The sequence below is a fragment of the Mus pahari genome, chromosome 7, assembly GCF_900095145.1.
Source record: "Mus pahari chromosome 7, PAHARI_EIJ_v1.1, whole genome shotgun sequence".
Lineage (NCBI taxonomy): Eukaryota > Metazoa > Chordata > Mammalia > Rodentia > Muridae > Mus > Mus pahari.
The window spans coordinates 99,614,515-99,641,431 of NC_034596.1; the positions used below are offsets into that span (position 1 = coordinate 99,614,515).

Consider the following 26,917-nt stretch of genomic DNA (forward strand, 5'->3'; position numbering starts at 1 on the left):
CTCTTACCTCTCTTCCCCTCTTCTTTTCTCCTCTCCTCCCCTCCTCTCTTCCTCTCCCCTCCTCTCCCCTCCCCTCCTCTCTCCTCCTTTTCTCTCCTCTCTTCTTTTCACTGTTCTTCTGAAGCTAAGCTAGAATTGAATCCCTCCTTCCCCCATCATGTTGCCTAGGGCAAGCCATTTAGTTCTCTGAGCCTTGGTTCTTTCAGCTATAAATAGCACCTGGATCAGAAACTACCTAAAAATTCAAATTGGAAACCCCCATGAGAGTCTGGAGCACTCAGGGTCAGCCCTAGTCTCCCACAGCAGTGCCTCTGGAAAGCCAGTCACAAAGAAAGTGAGGAAGGAGAAGGTGCTGCAGTTACACAGTTGAAGAACAGCCAGGGGACAGGGTTTCTGGCTTCTGCAGCACCCTGCAGTGAATTATAACATGCTAGCGGAGCATGGGACCTCGACACACCAAGATGTTAGCATGAGAGATGCATTTCCACTGTTCTGACTTGACTATCGATCAGTCTTGTGATGTATTCCATAAAGAAACATTCATATGCCAATTTTTTAAAATTAGGACCAGGGCTATACCTTATCTGGCAGGAGTAAAATCCCGGATTTCTTTCCTAGCACCTCAAAAAATGGGGTGGTGTGGTGGCTGGCTGTTTTTCAACTTGACACGAGCTAGTGTTACCTGAAGAGAGGAAACGTCAATTGGGGAAATTCGGCCACAAGATCGGTCTGCGGGCAAGCCTGTGGGACAGTGTCAGTCAGCAGTTTTTCCTCCATGTTTCCTGCTGACAGTTCTTGCTTTGGCTTTCTGCCATGGACTGTGTTCCAGGATTTGTAAGTCAAATAAACCCTTCCCTCCCCAGGCTGCTTTTGGTCGTGATCTTTCTCCCAGCAATAGAAAGCGAGCTGAGACAGAGGTAGCTCCGTGGCTGCATAGAGGGAAGGACAAGTAAGGGTCTCTGTGTGTCCTTATGCTTGGTCATGGGCATCTGCCTGTGAAGACCAGGAGGCATCTAAAAGGGGAAGGAAAGAGACAGCCTGGTGGGCTTCAGGGAGGAGGGTAACAGGGCTGGGTCACACCAGGAGGGAGGCTTAGGGTCACTGTGATTCCTTTATACTCTTTGAAACTATCGTGGGCCTGCAAGTCCCTTTGCAGAAACTTAAATGAAATCTTAGAAGCAAAGCAAATAGAAACAGGAATAAGAAGACAAGTCGGGTAGGGCCTCCTCGCACCTGGAATCCCCAAATCCAGAAAGCTGTGGCAGGAGGATTGCCCCAGGTATGAGACCAGCCTGGGTGACCTTCTGAATTCTATACCAGCAGCCTGGGTTCACCTATATCTCAGTAGATATAAGGTCTGAAAAGGTGGAATGGGGAAATCACACACCCCGGCCTGCATCAGGTCTGCAGCTCAGCAGTGGGGGCGGGGTGAGGTCAGGGGTGGGGTTTTAGGGTGGCAGAACAAACCATCCTTGAATCTTCAGAGTCTTGCTGGGACTGTGTACGAAAATAGAATGAGTGAGCACATACTATGTGGTGCTTGGCTTGGAGTTGAGTCCGGGAGAGGGAGAAGTTTTGTCTTGTTTTGTTTTGTTTTTTGTTTTGTAACCACCTCTGATGTATGGGATCGGTTCCTTGAAACAGCCTCTGCTTACACGGACTAAGATTCTGAGCAGGGATTTGTCCTTCTGGAGTGGGGGTGGGAGGGGAAGAAACAACTTCCTTAGTATTCCAGCCAAATAGAAAATTCATCATGCTAAATAATCTACTAAACGGGGGTAAGGAGGCCACATTATAGAAAAGAAGCTTATGATTAAATGCTTCCAATTAAAGTCTAAGCTATGGCCCTATAGCTGGTTGGAACTTGAGAGAGAAACTTAGTGAATGTTTGGAATGGTTCCTCAGGAAAAAAAAAAATAAACAGTTTGTAACTACTGGGGACTAAAATCTCATGTAACTTCTTCACGCAAAGGGGAAAATGGAAAAGAGAGTCGGGGAGGAAATGGGAAGTGTACTAGGGGTTTTCACCTTGTTCTTTTTAAGTGTGGGTTGTGTGTGCACCCACACATGTGCACATGTGTGGTAGGCATGAGTGTGTTCTTGTGTCCTCGCCATGCATGCCCCTGTGAGACCACAGTTCAAACCTTGGGTGTCTTCCCACATTATGCTCTGTATTTTCAGAGTCTCCTCCCTGAACTTGGAACTTGCCAACTGGTAGACTGGCTGGGGACCTGGGGATCCTCCTGTCTCTACCTCCTCTATATATGGATCATAAGGACATACCAGGGTTGTATATGTGCACAGGTGTGTGTGTGTGTGTGTGTGTGTGTGTGTGTGTGTGTGTGTGAACCCTGAGTGTCTTCCTCTGTAGCTCTTCACCTTAGAGTCTGAGACGGGGTCTCATTGAATCTGGGGTTCCTCATTTCAGCGACCTGCTGGCCTACACCCTCTGAGATTATACAAAGGGCCTTTGTGTGCCTTTGTGCCTGACTTTCCTGGGTGTTGAGGATCTGAACTCAAGTCGTCTTCACGGTTGTGTGACAAACACTTTACCATTAAGTTGTCTCTGCATCCTGGCGTTAATCAGCAGATATGGATTCTCATGTCTGTCTGTAATTTAAAGAAAAGACAGCTGTTAGCAGGGAAGTGGAAATGGAGCCCATGACATGGCTCCTACAGTTGCAGACATCAACTGTGTGTTCCAGGACTTCCAGAAAATCTCAGCATGTAGAGATTGATATTGATAGATGCCTTGTGCATAAACCTCTGACAGGCTGTATCGCCAGCCTGTACTGTGGAAGTTAACATCCAATATAAAATCTTGAAAATTCTAGAAACTGTTCCTAAAACTCATTCATCAAAGCATCGTGGTGAAATCACATACGTGTGAGAAGTGACCGACTCTATGATAGCACTACTTATTAAACTTAGGGGACACAGCAAAGGCAACACCCGGGGACAATTCATTCCTTCAGAAATATCACTTACGAAACCACGGGGGTTGCAAACATGGATTCATTCAAATTCACTTACAAATATATCTATAGCTAAGCTAGGTTTGGTAGCACAGGTTTATAGGCCCAGACGCCCAGGAAGCTGAGGTGGAGGGCTTACAAACCTAAGACCAAACAGTCTGGACAGCGTAGTAAGGCATTCCAATCTCAATAAAATTGATCAGGACTGTAGCTTTGCAGGACAGTGCTTGCCTTGAATACACAAAGCCATGGGTTCAACTCCCAGCACCAGAAAACAAAATTAGAAAATGAATACTAACCAGAAAGAAATGGTGGGAAATGATAACACAAAAAAAAAACAAACAAAAACAAAAAACAAAAAAAAAACGGAGGAATAACCGGAGAGAAGAGAAATACTGATATTGAAAAGCTTGCTGGGTGTGGTGGCGCACACCTTTATTCCCAGTGTTTGGGAGGCAGAGGCAGGAAGATCTGAGTTCGAGGCCAGCCTGATCTATAAAATGAGTTCCAGGACAGCCAGGGCTACACAGAGAAAAAAAGCAAAAAGCAAACAAACAAGCTATTTAAGGAGAACCCAGGAACTGACTCTTTCTTTGTGGTGTGCATTATGCCTGTGCAAGGGTTTCATTACAGCAGCATCACGCATCCTCATGGACATGTGCTTGTTGATATTCCTGTCAGTCCCTTCTCTTATCCTCCCTCTGAAGAGAAGGCTAGAAAGGTAAATGTGGGTGTGGCTGGTCTGAGGAGACAAGTCAGTTGCTGGGGGTCAGCCGTGCCCCAGCCTTTACTGAGACTGCCCTGGAGAAGTAGGAGCTGCTCAGTTAGGAGTCTCTTCCCATCTGGCCCCCAGGAGGTCACTGTCTTGGACAGAAGGCTCCTTGACTCCAGAAAGGCATGCTGGGAAAGGATGCCTTTCCTCACCTGAATGTCACATGTCTCTAGCTCAGTTCTCGACTGGAGTTCCCCTAGGCTCACAGCTGTGCTGATTATTTGAGGAGTGTTTAGAATTCAGGACCAATGGGTCGTGTCCAGCAGTCTGGAGTTACATTCTGCCCATGTGGACCCTGATTTCTCTGGGCTTCTGCTTGCTCATCTGTAGGGACCGCAGGAGGACTGTGGTCGGGCAGACAGAACAGGTCAGCCTGCTCTGTGCCCGGGATTTGGGGAGTTGGTTTGTGCCTTATAATCTCTCTCACACACACACAACTTTTGTTCTTTTCTTATACATTACATCCTCCTAGTCCCCTCCCCCAGCCTTCCCTATCCTCCCCCTAGATCAACCCCTCTTCTATTCCCCCACACCAATAAAAGCATGCATGCCTTCTGGGAATATGTACCTAACATGACCTAGCAAGATACAGTAAGCCTTCAACCACTTAGTTGAGCCTGCTCTGGAATCCCCGGATCAGAGACCTCTGCCCAGAGGAGCCAGAGAGATTGTGTAGGCTTCAAGTTCAAGTCCCATACCCTGGGAAGCAGAAAGTAAGCCGAAATAGGGGAAAGGGTATGATATGGGCAGGCACGCCACACAGCACGTATGGAATTATGTTTAAGCCCTATCCCGGCCCCAGGGACCATCTCCACCCAAACCTGACACTGCTACTCATTCAAATAAACCTGCTCTCTAGGTGATGTGTTGCCACATGATGCTGACAGATAGTCTGTAAAGGTGACATAGTGGCTGAAGGAGCATTTGAACCTCACCCGGCTCTTGTGTCAGCTGGTCTCCCTAGACAGACAACTGGCTAGCTCCTGGGGCCTCAAGGGGGTGGAGGGGAGAGCACAGGCTGGTTGAGGATGGCAGACCCTGAGCCCCTGAGAAGCTAGGCACTTCTCCACAGAGGGAGGAATCCCAGAGCCATCTAGACCTGGTGTGACTTGCCTATCATCTCCCTCTGCAGCCTAGAACTTCCCAGTAATGGACACTCATTCAGTCTAAAGATAAGCGCTAGCCGACAAGAGGCTTCCCTCACAAGTGGCCTAGACAATTCTCTCCCAGAATCCCTTTGGTACCTGTGACTAAGAGGATGGAAGTAGAGACACCTGGGCTCCTGGCTGCTCAGATTCATCCTTCAGTTAGGGGAAAAGAGAACGCAACTGTGAGTCTGGCAAGGGTGTTGGCATTGATGAGTGACAGGGGTGAGCATGGCAGGTCCCCAAGGTATCCTCACACCAACAGTATAGCTCCTTAGCCTGCAGGCGGGGACTCAGGCTCAGAAAGCTGGTCACAGCGTAGGCAAATGGCGGGGCTGGGACTTGAATGCCAATCAGCATGCCTCCGTCCTGCCAGTGTGTACGCGCACCTGGTGTACCAGAGTTTGGGGGTGCTTAGGGAGCAGGTGAGGTAAAGGACCCTCAAACCTGGAGTACAATGAGTGCCAGCTCCCCAAGGCTCCCAGCAGTTGAGAAACAAATGAAGCCCAGCTCCATTGTAGGTTGTGAGAATAGTTGAGACTCTGGATACATTTTTGCATTGCAAAGAGAAAGGTTAGGTTAACCCCAGTTTGGAAGCTGCCAGTAGGGCCCCCAATAGCTGCCTTGGGCTTCCTTTATTCTTTGCAGAGGTTCCCACACTGCAAGAAGAATCAGACTCTACAGAAGTGAGTGTGTCAGACTCCAACAGAGCAGAGCAGAGTCTGTATACAGGAGAGAAATGGGCTGTGATTCTGGGCTCATCCAGTTCCCTCTGCTGTTACAAAGTGCCCGAGGCAGATAACTTTGTAAATAAAGGGGGTTTACTGCCAGGTGTGGTAGAACATATTTGGCATCCCAGCACTAGGGAGGCTGAGGCAAGAAAGAGAGAGGGATGGGGGCAGGAGGAAGGTAAGAGAGAAAAAGAGCTTAATTAACTCACAGTTTGTGTTGCTAAAAGCTGGCCCTTGAAGCCCTTGTCTGTCAATATTGTGATTGGCAGGAACAGAAATGTATCCCTTCTGAGGCCACGCCTCCAATGACTTAAAAGCCTCCCCGTTAAGCCCTACCTCTTAAAGGTCCCTCACCACCACCACCCCAACACTACTGCCTTGGGGACCAAGTCTCCAACCTGGAACCTTGGCAGACAGACTCAGTTGAGCACAGCAGGTGAGAAAAGATAACAGGGAGACTTGCTCATGTGGGATGTGCTTAGAGCACTCAGCATCACGAAAAGGCCACTCAAGGGTGACCCAACCATGAGAACACTGTGGAAGGACCCACTTCTGCCCATCTCCTGGGGCTGCCATGGCCAAATCAAGGAGACAGATCGGATTCCACAATCCCTGGAGGTTTTTGCGGCATGGTAGGGAGCTTAGTGGCCCCAGAATCCCATCTCTGAGGTCTTCCCAGATGACCGATTGCTTCCCAGGTCGTCAGAAGCCCTCTGATTCACCTGTGGTAGTTAGGCAGCCAGAGAATCATGAGAGAAACAGCTCAACATTTCATGTTAAAGCAAGGCCTGGCCGGCTCTCTTTCTTCTACAAACTAACCATAATTCACTCTCGATTTTGTTTTTTAAAGGAGAAAAAAGGCAAGGCTTGTTATTGCAAAAGCCTCGTGGGTCGGCATGAGTGTGCCAGTCTGTGCATGCCTGTGTGGAAGTCAGAAGTCAAAGTTGGTGTCTTCCTTTATCGCTTCCTGCCATAGCTTTTGAGACCCACTCTCTTACCAGACCTGTAGCCCAACTTTCAGTTAGACTGAGCGGCCAGCCAGCTCCCAGGAGCTGTCTTTCTCTGCCCTTCCCCAGCACTGAGGTTACAGCATACACTGCTCTGGCCTTCTTTGCTGTGGCCACTAAGAATCTGAGGCTCCTCCCAGTCCCAGAGATGGTCTTCACTTAAAAAGCAAACTTGGAAAGCCCTACAAAGAAGTCCAAAGCAAACCATGATCCTGTGGCTAAAGATGGTCATCCCGTGGCTAAAGATGGTCATCCCGTGGCTAAACATTGTGATCCAACAGCTAAAGACGTTGGTGCCTGTCCTCAGCAGCACACCCTCCAGAAGGTAGATTCTGAGCTGTGTAAATGGTTTAACGGCCCGAGTTTAGAAGGTTGGCAAGATTTCAGGAAGAGACTCTCATTTTGGCAAGCTTGGAGAAGCACCCTATAGCAGTCATTGCATGGGCATAGAATAGCATCTAGCCAGTGCCCCCTGAGGATGAACGTGTCCCTACATGAAGCACTTCCTGTCCTTTCATTCCTTTCAGAAACAGCGCCCCAAAAGGTAATGGCCTCTTAAAAAAAAAAGTTGCAATTTATTTGATAAATTATGCTAAAATCGAATTTTCTGGTGGCAGGATTGAAGGCCATTCTGCCCCCTCCCCCTTCCCCACCCCTATTCAGAAAACACATCAAAGCTGCCACCTATTGCTGCCTCCCTTGGTCTGTAACCTGCCACATGCAGACCAGGCCATTTTTTACATTGTCTTGGCTCTGAAGGTCCCTGGAGGGATGGACAGTCAAGAGTGGATCCTTGCAGATGGGCAAGCTGATGCTGCAGTACATTAATTCAGTCCTCCTTAGTAGCAATCCTAAAAAATTGATTGAGCACCTACCAGCCATCCACCCCGGGCAGCCTAAGGTTTAAAGTACTTCGGACTCACCATTAATGGAGAAACAGAAGTGTGACCCAGCTTCCCCAGGGCATGCTTTGCACTGGGATGGGTCCCAGCAGGTCAGGTTGCCAATGAGTGGGTAGGGAATCTGGGCCGGTTTATCTCTGGCTCCAGAATGTGACGTGCTAGTGAATTCAGCAAGCCCACACATGTCAGAGCCATGCTGAATCCCAGCTCAGACATGGGGATTTTCTGCCATGTTGACACTCATGCATGATCAGGTCCTGGCTGAGGCCTCCCAGCCCGGGGACAGGTCATGAGTTCCCTCCAAGTCCCCTCTGGCCAGCTGGGCTGCAAATTAGACTCTCCTGATGTACGCTGGGACTGGGGTGTTTATGTAATAGACAGTGGTGACAAGAAGGTGGCCTGAGGGGGACAGGGCTCAGCTGGTAAAGGGCTCGCTGCTCAAGCACAAGGGAGGACCTGAGTTCAATCCCAGAATCATTTTTATAAAATCTGGGTGTCAGCTAGAGAAGTAGCTCAGTGGTTTCAAGCCCTGCCTGCTCTTCCAAAGGACCCAGGTTCAGTTCCCAGCACCCACACAGAGGCTAATAGCTGTCTATAACGCCAGTTCCAGAGATCTGATGCCCTCTTCAGGCCTCCCACAAGCACTGCATGCACATGGTGGTATACAGACATACATGGAAGCAAAACACTCAGGCGCACATACACACACACAGGCATGCATAAATCTAAAAGGAAAAATCAAGGGGTGGGGGTGAATGCTTAGCATCCAGCCCTGGAGGGACAGGGACAGGGACAGGTGGATCCCTGCATCGAGCTGGCTAGGCTGGGACTAAGATTAGAGGTGACTGGAGACAATCTCAGAAAGAAGGATAGATGGCACCTAAGGAAAATAGCTGAAGCTGTCATCTGGCCTCCACACACATGTGTGTGCACACACCACACACACACACACACACACACACACACACACACACACACATATATATATATATATATATATATATATTATATATATATATATATATATATATATATATATATAGAGAGAGAGAGAGAGAGAGAGAGAGAGAGAGAGAAACACTTGAGTCTATAAGAGCAGACTGTGCCCAGGTACAGAGGACCACCCTGACACTCCACAGCTGGGCATCCTTCAGGATGCAAACGCCCACTCTGACAGACATTTCTCATCTTCAGAACTCGCCGGTTTTATACCCAGTAAGGTCCGTCCTACAGGGTTGCTGGAAAGATTGAGCTACCCTTGGCTATCCTGATACACCCATGGCCACCTCGGTCCCTAAATAAGTTATTATACTTATTTATTTATTATGTGGTATATATGTGTTCACGTGTGCATGTCCGCATGCATGTGTAGGTCCAAGGAAAACTGTGGGAGTTGGTTTTCTCCTTCCACCATGTGAATCCTAGGAACTGAACTTGCGTGGTCAGGCTTAGCAGCAAGTGCCTTTACCCACTAAGTCACTGCTTCTCAACCTATGGGTCTGTAACCCCTTGGAGGGTTAAATGACCCTTTCGTGTAGTTGAATAAGACCATTGGGAAACACAGATATTTACATTACAGTTCATAATAGTAGCAAAATTATAGTTATGAAGCAACAACAAAAACAGTTTTATGGTTGGGGGTCACCGCAATATGAGAAACCGTGTTAAGGGGTCACAGCCTTAGGAAGATTGCCCTCTGCCCTAAGCCATCTCACCTGTCCAGAGTATCTCTGTTGACCCAGGAGACAATGATGTCAGCTGGCCAGAGGTGACCCAAGCCTCACAGGTTAAGGACACAGTATCTACCACAAGACTGTCACTATCTGAGATGCCACTCCAAAGCCCCTGATTGTGATCTGTGTTTGTTTTTTTTTTTTTTTAATGAGGCATCTGTCAATAAAGGGTTCCCACAGCCCTTTCCTCAGATTCAAGAACTTTCTAGAATGGCTCATAGAATTAAGATACATCTTCTTCTGTTGAACTTGAACTTTTAAGTGGCCAGTCTGGTCCCAAAATGGAGGGTCACCATCCAAAGTTACCAGAACAGTTGAGGAAGCTGTTTATTGGTTTTCTGAGATTTGAAACTACAGATGACTGGGCATGGTGGCGCACGCCTTTAATCCCAGCACTCGGGAGGCAGAGGCAGGCAGATTTCTGAGTTTGAGGCCAGCCTGGTCTACAAAGTGAGTTCCAGGACAGCCAGGGCTATACAGAGAAACCCTGTCTGGAAAAACCAATAAATAAATAAATAAATAAATAAATAAATAAATAAATAAATAAATAAATGAAAAAGAAACTACAGATGAACCCTGTCTGGAAAAACCAATAAATAAATAAATAAATAAATAAATAAATAAATGAAAAAGAAACTACAGATGACGACATAGGAGACCATTGTGAGACATGGGGCACATTATAGACTGTGCAGTGATGAGGGATCCCTAAATAAAACGTCCCAGGGGCTTTGGGATTGTGAGCTACTCTTGTGTTGAAGAGGTGGATGTTGCAGTGTATGCTTGGCCACACGAGGTTGATGGTAGTGTAGTGGATTCTTGTAACGCCTAGTGAACACTTGCAGAAAAGAGAATTTTGTTGGTGGCTATATTAGTCAGGGTTCTCTAGAGTTCAGAACTTATAGGCTGAACCTATATATATATATATAGAAAGAGAATTTATTAGAATGACTTACAGGCTGTGTCCAGCTAATGCAACAATGGCTGCCTACGAACAGAAAGTCCAAGAATCCAGGAGCTGCTCAGTCCATGAGGCTGGATGTCTCAGCTGGTCCTCAATACATGCTAAAATCCTAGAGATTGGCTCTGGTGCCAATGAAGGAATGGACTTGTGTCATGGAATTTGTGACCCCTGAGGAAAAAAAAACATAGATTCAATTTAATTATAATTAAAAGATTTATTGATCAGCTGCTAGCAGGATGAACAATCCCTGAGCCAAATTTGATATGTCATGCAGAAGGGGTATGGGGAAGGATTTTAAAGAGGGAAACCACACGGGAAACTTCAAAATCTATGCAAGCAAGCAAAAACTGCTCTGTTCTGCCAAGTTAAGTGCTTAAGGCAACTCAAAACAATCTTTGGGTATCTGCGTAAGCAAGTTACATTAGAAAAAAAAAAAATGCAGTTAGTCATATAACAAGTAGATAGTCAGGGCTGTACATTTTTGTGGGAGGGTCACTGAGTTGGGTTACAGGAAATTTATCTTTCAGGGACTGGAGTCAGAGACAAACGGCTTGCAGGTACCAAGATGGACACCATAACACTTAATAACAAGAGAAGCAAGAGCAAGCAGGCAAGGAGCGAAAGCTTCCTTCTTCCATGTACATACACATACACGTACACAAACATGTACACATACACAAACACATACACAAACATATACACAAACATACACATATACAAACACATACACACACATACACATACACANACACACACACACATACACATACACAAGCACACAAACACATACACACACACATACACAAACACATATACACACAAACATATACAAACACATACATGTACACAAACACATACACAAGTACATGAATATACATATACATGTACACAAACACATATGCAAACTCATACACAAATATACACATACACAAACATGTACACATACACATATACATACACAAACACATACACATATATATGCTTCCAGCAGAAGGCATGGCCCAGATTACAAGGTATGTCTTCTCACCTCAAGATCCAGATTAAAGGTGTGGATCGTCCTACTTCAGATTAAGCAGAAATCCCTCACTGGTGTGCCCTCCATTTTTGGATTTTTAGTTCACTCCCGATGTAGTCAAGTTGACATGAAACCGCGGCCAGGGCTCAGCCTTTCCTATGTTCTCTGTCTCTATCTCTGTCTCTCTGTCTGTCTCTGTCTCTGTCTCTGTCTCTGTCTCTCTCTCTCTCTCTCTCTCTCTGCCCCTGGCTCTGCAGCTCAGCACTCAGAACCCTGCTTCCCTCCCATGCTTTCCAGGAAACGCTGGCAGAGCCCAGTGTGCTGGAATTCTGAAGGGTTACTCCCTCTCTTTTGAGGGACTCCCCTTTCAGCAGACAGAGGTCATGTGACCAAGGGGGGATGCTCCATTTTGTCAGGCCTGATTGGACAGAGCCAGCCTAGGATCCTCAGAGGCTGAGGGGAGCTAGGCAGCGAGCCATCTCCTCTCACCATGGCCAGTGAAGGAAGCTGGCCAAGATGGACTCAGCCCACCTTGGGTGCCAATGAGAGAGAGCGAGCAGATTCCGTGGTCTCAGCTTGCAGGCTTCTCTGGATGGGGAGCTCACTGCTTTCTCCAGAGTCATCTACAGCCAGTTCTCCAGATGAGGAAATAGAAGGTTCACGGATACAACGGTTTACCCAAAGACACACCTGGTCCCCAGGGCTCAACTCTACACCACCCTCCTCCATTTCTCTGCTACAATGTGGCAGACTCCGTAGTGCTGTCTGTCACAGGCCCTCAGTGCAGCCCTGGAGGCTGCAGAGGTTTGACTATCCTACAGGACCCACTGGCTCCCTTGCTCGCTCACCGCTCATCGCTCGCGCAGGAACACACGTGTTTCTGTCTGGACGCACAGCAGCCTTCCTCTCTGGTGTAGGTTTTTTTTTTTTTTTTTTGGTTTTGTTCTGTGGAAAAGATTCCTATCGCCTCCTGCGACCCGTGATTATTTCAGTGCTCGTGACAGGAAACCTGGGGCGGTCAGAGGCGTGGGAAGCCTGAGTCTTTACCCTTTACCTTCTTTACAAAAGGCACGTGCGTATCCACAGTAAGGGGTGCAGCGGTCTCTGGTGCTGGGCACATGTCTCCACCCCAGAATGGGGCAGCCTTGAGACAAAAGAATGAGGAGCTAGGGTTAAGATGGGAGGTCCTAGATTCAAGAGAAAGTTCAGCTAACCCTGGGTGACCTTGTATGGAGAATACATACGTCCTCTGAGCCTCAAGTTCTTTTCTCAAATGCCACCTGGGAGTCCTTCCCACTCAAATACTTGGGGACTTCATGAAGTTAGAGCCTTAATGTTCCCGTGGGGGTTCCACCCTGGCCCAGGCCCAGAGCCCCTCTGGCTGCTCCAGTTTTAAACAGGCGAAGTCTTGGTAACAGCTCCGGGCTGATGTGTCCAGGTTAGTGCAGGAAGTGAAGGAGGGGCTCTGTTTCCTCCTCTGCAAAAAGACAGGGAAGAGGGAAGCCTGGGCATTGTCCCTTTTGGCACCAGGGCTCTTGTCTCTAATAAAACTGCTTGCTGAAGCCCGCTCTTAATAGGGGAAGGGTATACGGTGTCGCCTGGGCCTTTAATGTGTGTCTTGCAATTGTTAGCATCCCTGAAACCTCCCCAAGGGGGATACCAGTAGTATCTAACCTAGCCACTGGAGAAACTCGGGCTGCATTATCTACAGCTAATGAGCTTTGGATTGGCTGTGGGTCTCAGTGATGAAATCCTGGCACAGGTCAGGTACCTGGCCGGAGTTTGGCTTGAGAAACGGAACGGCTGGAGATCCAGATCATAGGATTTATTTCGAGGAATTGGCTGATGGACCTGCGGAGAGTGTCTGGATTCCCCGAAACCTGGGGAACATCTTTAGGGAAGAGTCAACCCTGAGTTGGACTGAAGCTGCCAGTCCTAAGGAGGGTTTCTTCATCTTCTGTTAAACTGGGGTCCACTCTAAATGTATTCCTTCTGGTGAGATCGAGTCCAGTCAGCAGCCTAAGGCACAGGCTTATCCTTCAACTGTGACACCTAGCTGTCATCTGCAAATAAATGTATTGGGTCACATCCATAGGTATCCTGAGATACCTGGGGCACAAAAGCCATACATTGGATATGCCTAATGGATGTCTTCCTTGTAGAAAGTCAGAGGCTATAGATTTTACATAAAGCCACCGCTGTAATACATAGGCCATCATTAGGAGACAGGGGACATAAAAGGGAACAGTGACTTAGTCAGGCTGTCACACAGGGATGACCATAACAAAGCACTTGAAGAAGATCCATGGGAGGTTAGGGGCAACAACTGGGCAGAGGGGTGTGGCTAGGGGCAGTAGGCAGAGGGGTGTGGCCAGGAGGCAGCAGGCAGAGGGGTGTGGTCAGGAAGCAGCAGGCAGAGGAGTGTGGCTTCAGGCAGATCTAGGAGTGTAGAAAATGTCTGGTGAAGCCAGGACTGAATTAAGAGTCTCAAGCACTACAGAACACATTAAACAAAAGGAGACTGAAACAAAGGAGTGACTTTAAAAACATTGTGCTTGTTTTAAGGTCATTATGACGCCTATGAGCAGCTCAGGGGCCGTCCCTGAGAGGGCTAATGGAGTAGACAGGAGTTTTACTTCAAGGGACATGAGATTACACTGCCAATCTCTCAAAAGTGTGAAGTTCAGTGTGGGAAGGAAAAGTAATGTTCTAAACAGGATCAGCTAGCCACGGTGAACAAGAAAAGACAAAGAATTAAGTCAGCCTCCCTCCCAGGGTCCGAAGCAAGCAGTCAGGCAAGCTCACCTTGCCTCCTGCCTCCACTGCAGAAAGCAAGATGGGAGAGGGGCTCCGCCTCTCAAGACTCCCTCTGTCCTTTAGTAATAGTTCCAGAACATTCCAAAACCAGAAAGCGTTCAGATGCTGGGAGGGCCCACATGCACGTGTTGTGTATTGGATCCAGCTTCCTGTTTGACTTTTTAGGAGTCCTGAGAATGGAAAATCTGCTGTCCACACCAACCCCCAACCCTGCCCCTGCAGGTGCCTCTCACCTTCTTCTTTTAAGGGTAAGGGTTGTCTGGAAACCCACGCTCAGGGCTGCACTTGGCTGCAGGGGCTGCTGCAGGTTGTGAGGTTCCCCTCACCCTCCTCCAGTCCCATCTGTGCCTTGGCGGGAGGTTTACCTAATGATGGTCTATCAACACCATCCTGATGCAATAACCATGAAAAGCTGGCTTTAGGGGAAATTTATATCCTGGGAGGAGTCAGGGAAGGGATTCAGGAGACCTGGTCCTTTCTGGCTCTGGTCTGGTGGTGTGAAGAGGTTTGATTATTGATTCGATGTTGTTATTCAAGGGGCTGAGACATGATGGGCAGAGAGTGGTAGATCAAGGAGACAGGGGCCTCCCATGAGAATAGTGTGTGGCATAGGGTGGGCACCCAGGTACGCTTTGCATACACGGAGAGATGCACACAGGTACACACACACACACACACACACACACACACAGTTTTTGCTGAGATACTAAAGTATAGGAGAGCTACCCCTCTGAACACAGACAGAACATAGTCTCAGGGAGTCCCCAGGATCGTCGGGCTGCCCGTCTCCTTCAGCCCTGTGAAATCAGTGTCCATCTAGATAGGAAATCGGGGCCAAACATGAGCTGTGGACCGGAGAGCAGGCTGAGAGGAAGGGCCTCTCCCTCAGTCCTGCCCCATCCTGTTCCTGTGGCTGAAGCAGGGCGCCCCCTGGTGGTGCTGAGGAAGCAGATTACTGACCGAGAGCTAGCACTTGACTGACAGTGACTTATCCCCTCCTCACAGTGCACTGGAGGGAAAGGCTGCCTGCTGACTTTCATGATAACAGCCCCATGGAGGATTTTACATCTGCGTTGGTCAGGAGTCACCAGAGGAACAGAACAGACAGAATGATGGATATTAAAAGGAGGTTTCTCAGAGCGCTCATGTGACATACATGATCCAGGTAGTCCAACGATGCCTGTTTCTTTATTCTGAAGAGGCCGAGAAACTCAAGGTCGGTTCTCCAGCAGACCCAATCTGGTGCTAGAGGTCTGGAGAATTCCCAGAGAGCCTCTGACTCTCAGTCCACATCAGACACCCCAAAAAAGCTGAGTAGTGCCAGCAGTGACAGCCTACAGCAGCAAGAGAGTAGATGTAGATGAACTTGCCAACAAAAATGAATGAAGTAAGCAGGCAAAAAAAAAAAAGCATTCTTCTCCCACCTCCCACTCCCTGCCTAGATGCTGCCTGCTCACGGTGAGCGTGCAAGCCTGCCCACAGTGAGCGTGTAAGACAAATGGAATGTTAGATGCTCCAGCTCCCAGCATCTGCAGGAGTCAACTCAGGCTCATCCCATCCCTGAGAATCAGCATCTGTAGAGCCCGCCCCCTCCTACTTCCCCCCTCCCCCCCATGCAGCACAACGCACCACTGTCATGAGCACCACGTTCTCCTACTCGTCCTTTTAAAACATCCTTGTAGCTGAACTTGTTCTCCCAAACTGTATTTGTCAGGACCCTGGTGGGAGCCAGAAGGTACATTTGGGTTGGTGACATTAGAGAGGTTGACAAGCCAGTTCACATCAGAGTACAGAGAGCACGTGGGGTCCTGAGATAGCATGGCCTGCACTCCTTGCTCTCCCCCTTTAGACAGTGGGTTCTTGGTGAAAGCCAGAAACTCTGGACCCTAAGGCAGGGAGCTGGGGTGCCAGCATCCCCAACTGTACCCCAGGTCAGACCCACTGGGAAGCCAGATGGCAGGATCCCAGGAGTGGTCCCAAGGGGCCTGCCAAGCCCAAGGCAGTGGAGAACAGGGGGTGCTCTGAAGCAGGGCCCAGGAGAAACCACACCAGAGTCCCAGTCAGACAGCTTCCAAATATACAGAAGCAGGGGAGTAGCCTGTAGTTGCCAAGTCCCCTGGGCAGTAAAGTGCCTGCTGCCTGCGAGCTGGGCAAGAGAGAACACACATTTTGCTTTTATCTTGAAAGCAGGGCCTGACTGGTCCATACTGGTCACTGAGGGCATTGGACACCTTCCAGGGGCCACCAAGACCAAGGACCCAAGGTCTCCAGGAGCTGTCACTGTCCAGATGAACCATACCCAGCCACAGACTAGCCAGTCCCAGGGCAGAAGGGGCATCTCTGCCTTTCTCCTGGATAGCCAGCATGTGACTAACCGCACCGCCATCCCGGTCATTCTTAACATATGCTAAACCTAGAGCCTCAAAATCAGAGTCACAGGCGCCCAGTTGGATTTCCCCCTAAAGAGTCAGGAAGGGTCTCTGAAAGGCTGGCTGTAGGGGGTTCTCTTTCCCAACCTCCCTTTTTTTGGAGAGACAGAAAGACTTAGTTCTGAGTTTCTAGGCCTGGCCTTGGTTTTGGAAGGTTCCAGTAAATCTCTCCCAGTGTCATCTGAGTGCCTTCCAATACATTTTCTTCCCCTGCTACTGTCTGCACTGGTATACACACACACACACACACACACACACACACACACACACACACACACACACACAGGTGAATTGGGAGAGCCTGGCTTCTAAAACTGGGTGCTTTTGCTGTGTCCAGAATCTTCTAGCTTAGGAGTGACTGGCTGCTGAGTGCAACATCTGTAGTACACCCACACTCACAAATAGATACATGTACCCCAGTTTTCCACATACTCCCAGTCGGGGCTGTCCTGTCACACGGAGTCCTGGACAGTATGGAGGTCAGATATGCTAAAGCACGTGACAGGAACATCTGAACGGAGGCGAGTTTTGGGCAGATTCAGTTTCAGCCGGTTCCGTCTGTCTAGGCAGAGGTCTCGCAGTGAGAGCATGTGACAAGGAGCAGAAAGTCACTCAGAACCAGGACTGCATATGACCTTCAAGAGGCCTGCCCCTAGTGACCCGCCTCTGTGGGACCATCCCCACCCCATAAGGGTTCACAGCATGCCAAAATAGCTCCACCTCTTGGGACCACACATTCAGAATATGAGCCTGTGGAGGACAGCTCAGGCTCAGCGTGTGATGTCACCTCTTGTAAGAATCAGGCTTTCACACGAGCCTCCTGGGGACACAGCCAAGCCATTGGCCTTGTAGTTGACGTTGGTTGGGCAAACCCTGGTGACTATTTGAGTGGTACTGCCCCCCACCACTGCCTCTTCTCCGCAGCCTGCAAGCTTTCCTGGGCATAGAGTGTGAACCTGCATTCACCGTGCCTGCCTGCATGCCGTGCGGGTCCAGAGAAGGCCCAAGACTCCATCTTTCACCTTCATGGAGGATGGTTTTTTTTTCTCAACTAATTACTTTTTAATGTGCGTATCTATATACGATGTGTGTGTCTGATGTCTTGGAGGCAAGAAGGGGATGTCAGATCCCCTGGAACTGGAGTTATAGACAGTTGGGAGTTCCCATGTGGGCACTGGGATTTGAACCCAGGTCCTCTGGAGGAGCAGACAGTGATCTTAACCACTGGAACCATCTCTCCAGCCCAAATCTGTATGTTTTGACCTTCGTCCCAGCTAATGGCATTCTCTGCTCTGCCTCCCCAGGAGGATCCTCACTCGCCTTTGTCCGGCATCCAAATGCCCTGCTCCTGGAAGCGACCCGGGCTTCTGTCGGTGTATGAGCCCATGCCCACCACGGCCTCCTGTGGGTGAGTCAGGAGATCTTCGTCTCACCATCGGTCACTCTAGGGCTCCAGGGAGGCGGCGTCCTGTTGTGGGTCATGGTAGAAGTGGCGTTTCACGTTAGGCCTGAAGACCAAAGCTTTAAAGTTAGTTCCCACGGCCCTGTCAGGAGCAGTGGGAGTGGCTTTTGTGGGACTAGGGGAAGGCACGGGGCGGGGGGACACTTCATCGCATGTGGGATGTCCGAGTCATTGTGAAGACAGGGTTACCATGGAATTGACATCTGCTGGAAGACTGAAGACAAAGGGAAGCCTTGGGGAAACCGAGTCAGAGTAGAGCCAGGAGAGCCTCTGTCCTGAGGGACCAATGCTGGCAGCACAGAAGAGGGTCCTAACTGATCCTCAACATCCTGCGGCAGGTGCCACTGGGGACTGTCCCCATGGCTCTCAGTGCTCTCTGGCCAGGCAGCCTCCTGGCTCCGCTGGGTTTTCTCAGGGCACTGGCCCTCAGAACGAATACCAAGTGGTACGCGTGTGAGTCTCCAGTGAGCAAATAGCTCCCCCAAGCTGCTGTTAAGAATATGGGCTCTCTATGACTGCAGAAATAGGCCCAAGGGTTGGGATGAAGACATCTGGAAGATTCCAAAAGAGGAGCCAATTCCATAGGTCATGGTGTAGGGCAGCCCGCAGGCGGCTCGTCTCTGTCTTGTGACGCCCGGGCTCAGCTGGAAGAGCCATGGGAGCTGCATTGGAGTTGGTGACTCCCCTTGCACCCGAGGGTGTCTGGCTTCCTGCGAGTTCAGGAAGATGCTGCAATACATTTAATGGCCCCACCTTGGAAATCATGCATCCCCATCACCACTGTGGGTCAGCAGCAGTTCACTAAGTCCAGCCACATCCACAGGAAGAAGGGTTAGACCGGGAGGGACTTTTTTTTTTTGTAGCAAGGCGTTTTTCCAGAGCACACAGCTTACCCCTTGGCCCCTCCATAACATCCTCAGGACAACAGTGGGGACCCTCTCTTCTTCCCTTGTTCAGTCTCATCTCCCGTATCTCCCTCCACACACATCCTTGTCTTACCCGGGACCACCTTCCAAACTAATCTCACCTCATGACCCCAAAATGGACTTGAGATGGGTCACTGCTCCAGCCCTGCCTGCTTTGTTCTCCCCCAACCCCTCGTCCGAAGGTTTTTTTAAAAAATCTCCTTTGGGCCCAGCTCCAGGATTCCTGGTGATAGTGATGGAGGTGAGGGTGGTGATGATGGTAAGGGAGGGGGGTGCTGGGTCTGTGCCCTCCTGAAATCACCACCCACCCAGGACTCATCACAGAGGAGTCCATGACTGTTAAGAGATAAAACAAGCCGGGCAGTGGTGGCGCACGCCTTTAATCCCAGCACTTGGGAGGCAGAGGCAGGCAGATTTCTGAGTTTGAGGCCAGCCTGGTCTACAGAGTGAGTTCCAGGACAGCCAGGGCTACACAGAGAAACCCTGTCTCAAAAAATGAAAAAGAGAGAGAGAGAGAGAGAGAGAGAGAGAGAGAGAGAGAGAGAGAGAGAGAGAGAAACAAGCTCTTTATTCACACAGGAGAGCTACAGGGGCTCTAGACACCTCAGGATCCAAACCACGTCACCATGAGTCACAGGCCCCAGCCTGGCTCTACGGTAGCGCCAGGCCAGCAGACACTCTGGGGCTCTTCCCGAGAAACCTCAGGATGTTGAGCAGAGCCTTCTCACTATACTGCCTAGGGCCTCCTCTCCCCTGCCCCACAGTGGAACGGTCCTCCCATCCCCCACTCCGCGGGTGACTAATCACACGTGCCCTGGGTGTGCTTTAGGCTCTTTAGTGCATCTTTATAATCATGCTTTGGTATTATTCACATTTTACTGGTTAGGGGTCCGGAAACATTAAGCAACTGTCTAAGGCCATACAGGGACCAGGACTTGGCCCCAGGAGGACCAGTCCAAAGTCTTGCCTTTCCTCTTCCCACGCAACCTTGGCTCACCTTCTGTGCTTTGCTGCCATGGGCACAGGCACAAGGTTCTCCCTCTGCCAGAAGACACAGACTGTCATGGAAGTGGCTGTGTTCTGGGGGCCAGGCTGCAGTCTCTCCACCTGGTATGACATCGCTGATCTGGTTTAATTCATGGCTCACCTGTGACCATGCTCTCTATGGAGCTGATGGGTCACAGTCCCACAGGGAAGAGGCATGAGAAAACAGCAGGCACATCTCATAGTGGAGGCTTCAAGGGCCTCCGGGTGTGGCATTCACAACCATTGGAGTAGCCAGGGAAGGATTCTTACAGAGCTCAGACCAAGAAATATAATGTCCCACGAGCGGGAGATCTCTCAAAGGGCTGGAGAGTCCAATGTCCCCTAGTGCTGTCCACAGTTAGACCGGAGTCACACCACCTCCCACACCCCACTGCTGCCGGGAGCCATCAGCTGAACAATAGATTTTCTGGTCCACCTGCCCTGTGCTCCTCCCTGGCCCTTCACCTCCTCCTTCCCCTATCCCGTCTTCCCTTCCCCGCCCCTCTCCTCCCCTTCCCCCCCGCCCCTTGCAGCCTGAGGATACAACTGTCTCTTCTCTATTCTTTCAGCATCGAAATGTTCAACGTCACCACACAAGTCCTCGGGTCTGCCCTTAACGGGACTCTTTCGGAGGACAACTGCCCAGACACCGAGTGGTGGAGCTGGCTCAATGCCACCCAGGCCCCCTTCCTCTGGGTCCTCTTCCTGCTGGCCGCACTGGAGAACCTCTTTGTTCTCAGCGTGTTCTGCCTGCACAAGAACAGCTGCACTGTGGCCGAGATCTACCTGGGCAACCTGGCAGCCGCGGACCTCATCCTGGCCTGCGGGTTACCCTTCTGGGCCATCACCATCGCCAATAACTTCGACTGGGTGTTTGGAGAGGTGCTGTGCCGCATGGTAAACACCATGATCTACATGAACCTGTACAGCAGCATCTGCTTCCTGATGCTCGTGAGTATCGACCGCTACCTGGCGCTGGTGAAGACCATGTCCATGGGCCGGATGCGCGGGGTGCGCTGGGCCAAACTCTACAGCCTGGTGATCTGGGGCTGTACGCTGCTTCTGAGTTCGCCCATGTTGGTGTTCAGGACCATGAGGGACTACCGCGAAGAGGGCCACAACGTCACCGCCTGTGTCATCGTCTACCCGTCCCGCTCCTGGGAGGTGTTCACCAACGTGCTGCTGAACCTGGTGGGTTTCCTCCTGCCCCTGAGCGTCATCACCTTCTGCACGGTGCGCATCTTGCAGGTGCTGAGGAACAATGAGATGAAGAAGTTCAAGGAGGTCCAGACGGAGAGGAAGGCCACCGTGCTGGTGCTGTCCGTCCTGGGGCTCTTCGTGCTATGTTGGGTGCCCTTCCAGATCAGCACCTTCCTGGACACGCTGCTGCGTCTCGGCGTGCTGTCGGGATGCTGGGACGAGCACGCCGTAGACGTCATCACGCAGATCAGTACCTACGTGGCCTACAGCAACAGCTGCCTCAACCCGCTGGTGTACGTGATCGTGGGCAAGCGCTTCCGGAAGAAGTCCCGAGAGGTGTACCGGGCACTGTGCCAGAAGGGAGGCTGCATGGGAGAACCCGTCCAGATGGAGAATTCCATGGGGACTCTGAGGACCTCGATCTCCGTGGAAAGGCAGATCCACAAGCTGCAGGACTGGGCAGGGAACAAACAGTGAACAGAAGCCACCAGGCAGGACAACTGCCAAGTGTGTGAGGACTGATGGGTTCAGGAAGGAACTTGAAGCATCCTAGGCAGCCCCAGGGAATCAGGCAGGCGACTGCAGCCCTGTCTCATGGCATAAGCATGCTGTGGGGAATGGGTACCCCGGAGCACAGCAGGATCATTCTTATTGACTGGCGCTCTAATACCCCCATGAATGGAGGGGTCATGGGTACAGGTGGGAGTGACAGAGCTTCCTTCCCTTTGGGGGAAGGACAGATCTCCTGCCAGCTTTGGCCCTGTGGCCACATGCACAGTAGGCATGGCAGCCTCATTTCCCAGTTTCAAGGGTATAAGATTTATTGGTCTTCTGAAGGTTAAAGTCTACGGAGTCTCAGGTAAGAGCCCAGAGACTGGGGTTCTGTGGCTTCTCTCACCTGTAGACAAGGTGGCCAGCACAAAAGAGCCCCCAAAGCATTTATGGAGCACTTGCTGAATACACGGCATTAGACACTGGGGGCAAGAGGAAAGAACTGCATAGTGTAATGTTTTATAGGAGCCCTGATGTTAGGGGAGAACACCGAGAACTTGCAGACCCTAGAAGGCTGCTGCTGGTGTGCCAAAGCAAGCAACTGTGGGAGACGGGAGAGCACGGGGCCTTATCCAAGGTCACTTAACCCAGGGCGTTAATTCTGGGCCTGACCCCCTACATGGCCGCAGAGAACCTCATGAGTGATGGCAGGGGTAGGCGGAGCTGCCTGGGCCCAGGGAACTCTGACATGAGACCCAAACCACCCCTACCTCTGGGGGACAACACACCTGCATATTGAGCAGGTCTTCCATCAAAGATATGTGGGTAGCCTCCCCGGTGGCTTCAGGACCACTGGGTTCCTCATTAGAACCTTCTCCAGCGGCCTTGGGTGAGCTCAGGTGTCAGTGGAGACAGTTGCCCCAGCAAGCCTGCCAGAGACTCGGGTGCCAGACACCATACTCGTAGTTCCAGAATCGTCCGTGGGAGTTAATTTTTCCACGTGTCCATATCGGTTACTTTTCTAGGACCTGTGACAAACTTCCTGACAGAGGCCACTTAAGGGAGAGAGAAGGGTCATTTTGTCTCTCAGTGTCAAAAAAGGCTTCAGTCCGGTGCAGCAGGAACTGTATGGTAAGCAGAGCGCCTGACAGAAGCGTCATACTTCAGAGGGGACCAGTAAACGGAGACACGCTGGAACCAGGGCGGCCTATGACCATCAAATGTCTGCCCCTGGTGACCTTTCATCTACAAGGTCCTACATCCTAAAAGGTTCCATCACTTTCCAAAGTAGGGCTAGCAGCCAGGAGTGAAGGGAGGTGCATTGCTCAACCATAACAATGTCACTACAAACTGGCTGGCCCCTGGGGCTAATACTATGTCAAGCCCTGGGGACATATGAGGAGCATATCAAACAGCCTCCAACACCAAGCCACATAGAAGCCGACCATTCGATAGCCAGGGGCTACGGAGACTCAGGAAATGAGCAGGGTTCACTGGTGTTTCTGGCCAGGCTGGAGCCAAGGGAGAGCCTATGCAGCAAATAGCCCATGAATCCCCACCAATCTGATTGAATTTCCTAACAGAGTGGACCCCAGGAAATTCTTTTTCCACCCCATCTTCCTGGACACTACTCCAAACACGCACACAGGACACTTGTAGCCAAAAGAAGGAAACATGACATAAGTGACAAGAGTGCTAGGACTCGGGGCTAGAATGCACCCAACCACACCCATACTGTGAAGGAGAAGCAGGGCCCCATTCTCAGAAGTGGAGCTGGTGGGCTACGGGTGTGAGGATCATGGCTGGCCACAGCCTGGGCCCCTCGGGGTTGACTGAAGGGTCTGGAACTGGGTCACTGCAGGGTCTGCAGCTAGGTCTGTGGGAGGGAAGCCCCCTTGTGCCTGTGTCAACGCCCTGATGAGAAATCATGTCCAGTGAAAGATGCAGAGAGCTCTGTCCCGTGCAGAGGAAGTGGCCGGGGTGCCAACAAGGGAAGAGCATTCTGTGAAAGCACACGACTCTCCTGTGCACTGGAATAAACAGATGAATTTTGCATAGTGTTTCCCTGTGTCAAACTTCCTGAACCTCTGATCTCTGACTCTGGGACAATGGCTTTGGTAGTCGAAAGGCTGGGGAGGTAAGGGACACATTCGGTTCCCAAGGTTTCTGTCATGGAAAAGACCAATGGACTCTAAGCTTTTGCAATTGTGTATACCTTAGGAGTTAGATAGTGGCATGGGCTGGGGGCGTGGTGGTGGTGGGCAACACACAACACAGGACACTCAATTTGCATACTTATTAATATGCATTGAAATATGCATGAATATATTAAACAAATAGCGTTAGGACTTTTCAGAAAATGAATTTTGGGCATTTCCGCCCCCCATGCTACTTTACTCCATAGAGGCTCATTACTGAGCCTCTTTCAGATGTTCATATCATAGAATGTCAGAGATAGCCAAGTCTAGTTGCTCACGTCTATAAAACACTTCCATTTGACCTTCACCTCAAATCAAGAGCATCCTGTACAATGTGTCTTCCCAGCATGGGAATCTCTGTGCTTCACATTCGGGTCCCACGTCCACTCTCCATTCACTCTGTGAATCCACAAACAACACTACTTAGTCACACACCCATCTGTCCAGTCCAGACACCGGGGGCTCAGTGTTCACTGAACCCCATCCTGTTCATCCCTGAGTACAGAAGTCTCCCTTTCAGAGTCTGCCCCTCACTGTTCCCTGGGTCTTGTGACCGACCATCCTGGCTTACTGCTTCTCACCCCACTGTTAGATGTCTCCGAGCTCTCATTCCTCACTCAGCATTTCTCAAGACTACAGCCCCAGGAGGCTGGGATCAGGGGGAGCAGATCTCAGGAGCTCAGGTTTCAGAGTCAGGGCGATGTGGAGTCCCGTTTTGGTTCTGCCCACATTCATACATGGCTTGAGAGACCCCCCTGGTGATCTGGCCCCACCCATCCTGCTGGCTCTACCCCCTTCTCCCTCACTCCTTCTCTACCCTCCAGCTACATGGGGCTCGAGATGCCTGGGCAGATCTCAGGAGACATCCCACTTCTCCTCAGGGACCCCTCCTCCTGTCAGCCTCCACCCCACGCTCAGTACCCCATGTCTGAAGTACCCGAGGGAGATTCCAGCTCCAGGGTGATAGAGATGTGGGCACGACAAACCATTCATTTAAGGCACACACAATACATGTATGATTCTGAGAGGAGCCGTGGACTGGAGCCGGAATCACAGTAGTCAGATCTGGATGCAGGACTGGCCACCCTAGCCTCACCACACAGGCCGCTCTCTGGGCTCCAGGAAGTCAGAGCCATGAGGAGAGCTCCTGGTAGGCCTCAGAAAACCGGTCAAGAGCAGGAATGCCGCTGCGGCCAGGGGTGTCAAGGCCTGGTGCAGAGATACCCCCCAGCAGGTCAGAGGATCCCCTAGGAACTCATGTGAGGCCACAGACAATGGCTCACTGTCTTAGGAAGCCACTAAGAGCAGGCTGTATGGTTCGGAGGGTAAAGTGCCTGCTGCATAGAACTCAGCAGCGCACACCTCTGTGTCTTTGCTGCCCGATCTCTGATTGCCAAGCCTCACACGGCCCTGACCCCTCATCTAGGTGTGGGGAGGACGTGAGGGTCACAGACGAATAACCATGGTCGGGAGTTGGTAAGAACAGTGGCTGAAAGCTTAAGTCTTTGGGTTTTGGCTGAGGCCAGGTCTAGGTCAGCTAGGCCCATGGAACTAAGAACCATATCAGACCTCACCCCTTTCCATGGAGGTTGGCAAGGTGGGGAACTTACTAGGTCTACAATTCTTTAGTGGGTGTTAGGGAGTCCCAATGACTCTGGGGTGCACAGGCCTTAACCAAAAAAACATCACAGTCTACCACAGACAGACAGGACCTACAGGAAGTTTATCCCATAAATTGCTTCTATATCAGAGTCTGGCCTGTTCGCACCACAATAAACAGTGTCTTTGAGCCTTCCGTGAGCACAGAGGTCCCCTCTTTACAGTTGTTCTGCCTAGACATTTCCAAGTTTACCATGGCAACCAGTCAGACTCCTTTCTCAGGCTAGTGACACGTCTGAGTCTCTCTCTGCAGTGGGCAGAGACACCACAGCTCAGGGGCTGCTCTGGGGTAACAGTCCGAGGGGAAACAACACCCTCCAAGCTGTGCACTAGGTTGAGACATTCACGGACACAGTTGTATAAAGCAGATTTCCCATGCATACGGACGGTCTCTAACTTAGGAGGGGTTTATTGGAATGAAGGCCCACTGTGAGTGGAGAAGCGCATGACCTTATGCTGACACACGCATATAAATTGTGTCAAGATGTAAACCATATGCCCCACACATCCCCCGGTTCAGCTCTCAGTGATTCACGGAGTTACACAACCATCGCCACTATTTAATTCCAGAACATTCTCATCAGCCCAAAGTGAAATCCCCGGCTCATTAGCTGTCGCCTCAGATTGCTCCCGACCCACTCATCTCTGTCTCCCCCTCGGCCTCTCAGACAGTTCATGTTGGCACACTCACGCATGAGTACTGATGGAGTGCGGTTTCTCTCACCCGCCTTCCACTGACATGTGGTACTTGTGGGAGACATCCCCACGTGACCCAGGCCGGCAACTCTACTCCTCTTCTCTCCCCTGGCTTTTGGCCTCAGTTTCTCTATCTGTAACTCGGAAAGTTAATACTCTAAGAAAGAACATCTCCAGCATGTGACTCTGGGGAGGGGCCTTAGAGAACTGTAGAGGGCGGGGCCAGCAAAACCAAAGCTGTCCGGCAGTGGGGCCAAGCTCCTGGTTCCCATCTCCTCTTACACGCTTCATGGCTGGAGGAAAGTTAGCTCCCTGCTTGTGCTTTCTCCTCTACAAGATAAGGAATATTGTGACAACTGGGTGAGGGAGGTTGGTGTCGGAGGTTGGGGGGGGGTGTCACACTGCATCTCCCAGAAAACAAACAAACAAACAAAAACCCCAAACAAACCACATCTAATTGCAAGTCCACAGTGTGGCCCCTTTGGGAATAGCATCTTGGCAGAAGGAACAGCTTAAAGTGAGGTTATACTAGAGCAGAGGGGGCCCTCAGTCAAACAGCTGTCGTTATTGCAAAAGATGGGAGCACCCAGAGTGGAGGAGAAGGAGGGGACACATACTAGAGGACCTGGCCTAAGCCTGTGAGAGCAAAGGGTGACAGACAGACACGAGGATCTGAAGGAGCAAGGGCAGTCCCCTCGGGGCCTCCAGCTGTCTGGGTCCTGACTTCTGTTCCCAGGCATGAAGGAAGCAGCCTAAGAAAGAGCAACA

The 26,917-nt window shown here is 50.5% G+C and overlaps 1 protein-coding gene across 2 annotated transcripts in view; it reads left to right on the plus strand.

Annotated features, from left to right (window-relative positions):
- The window catches only part of Bdkrb2 (bradykinin receptor B2), a 25,065-nt gene extending 3,106 nt beyond the window's left edge, over positions 1 to 21,959 (plus strand). The window contains exons 2-3 of one of the 2 annotated variants that reach the window (XM_021202568.2): positions 17,795 to 17,898; positions 20,474 to 21,959. In XM_021202568.2, coding sequence (XP_021058227.1) covers positions 17,828 to 17,898; positions 20,474 to 21,581 — 1,179 coding nt within the window. In that variant the 5' untranslated portion in view covers positions 17,795 to 17,827 and the 3' untranslated portion in view covers positions 21,582 to 21,959. Of the gene's footprint in view, positions 1 to 17,794; positions 17,899 to 19,911; positions 19,989 to 20,473 lie in introns of those variants that run through there. The other variant, XM_021202569.2, reaches the window with a different exon arrangement.
- Positions 21,960 to 26,917: the final 4,958 nt, after the last annotated feature.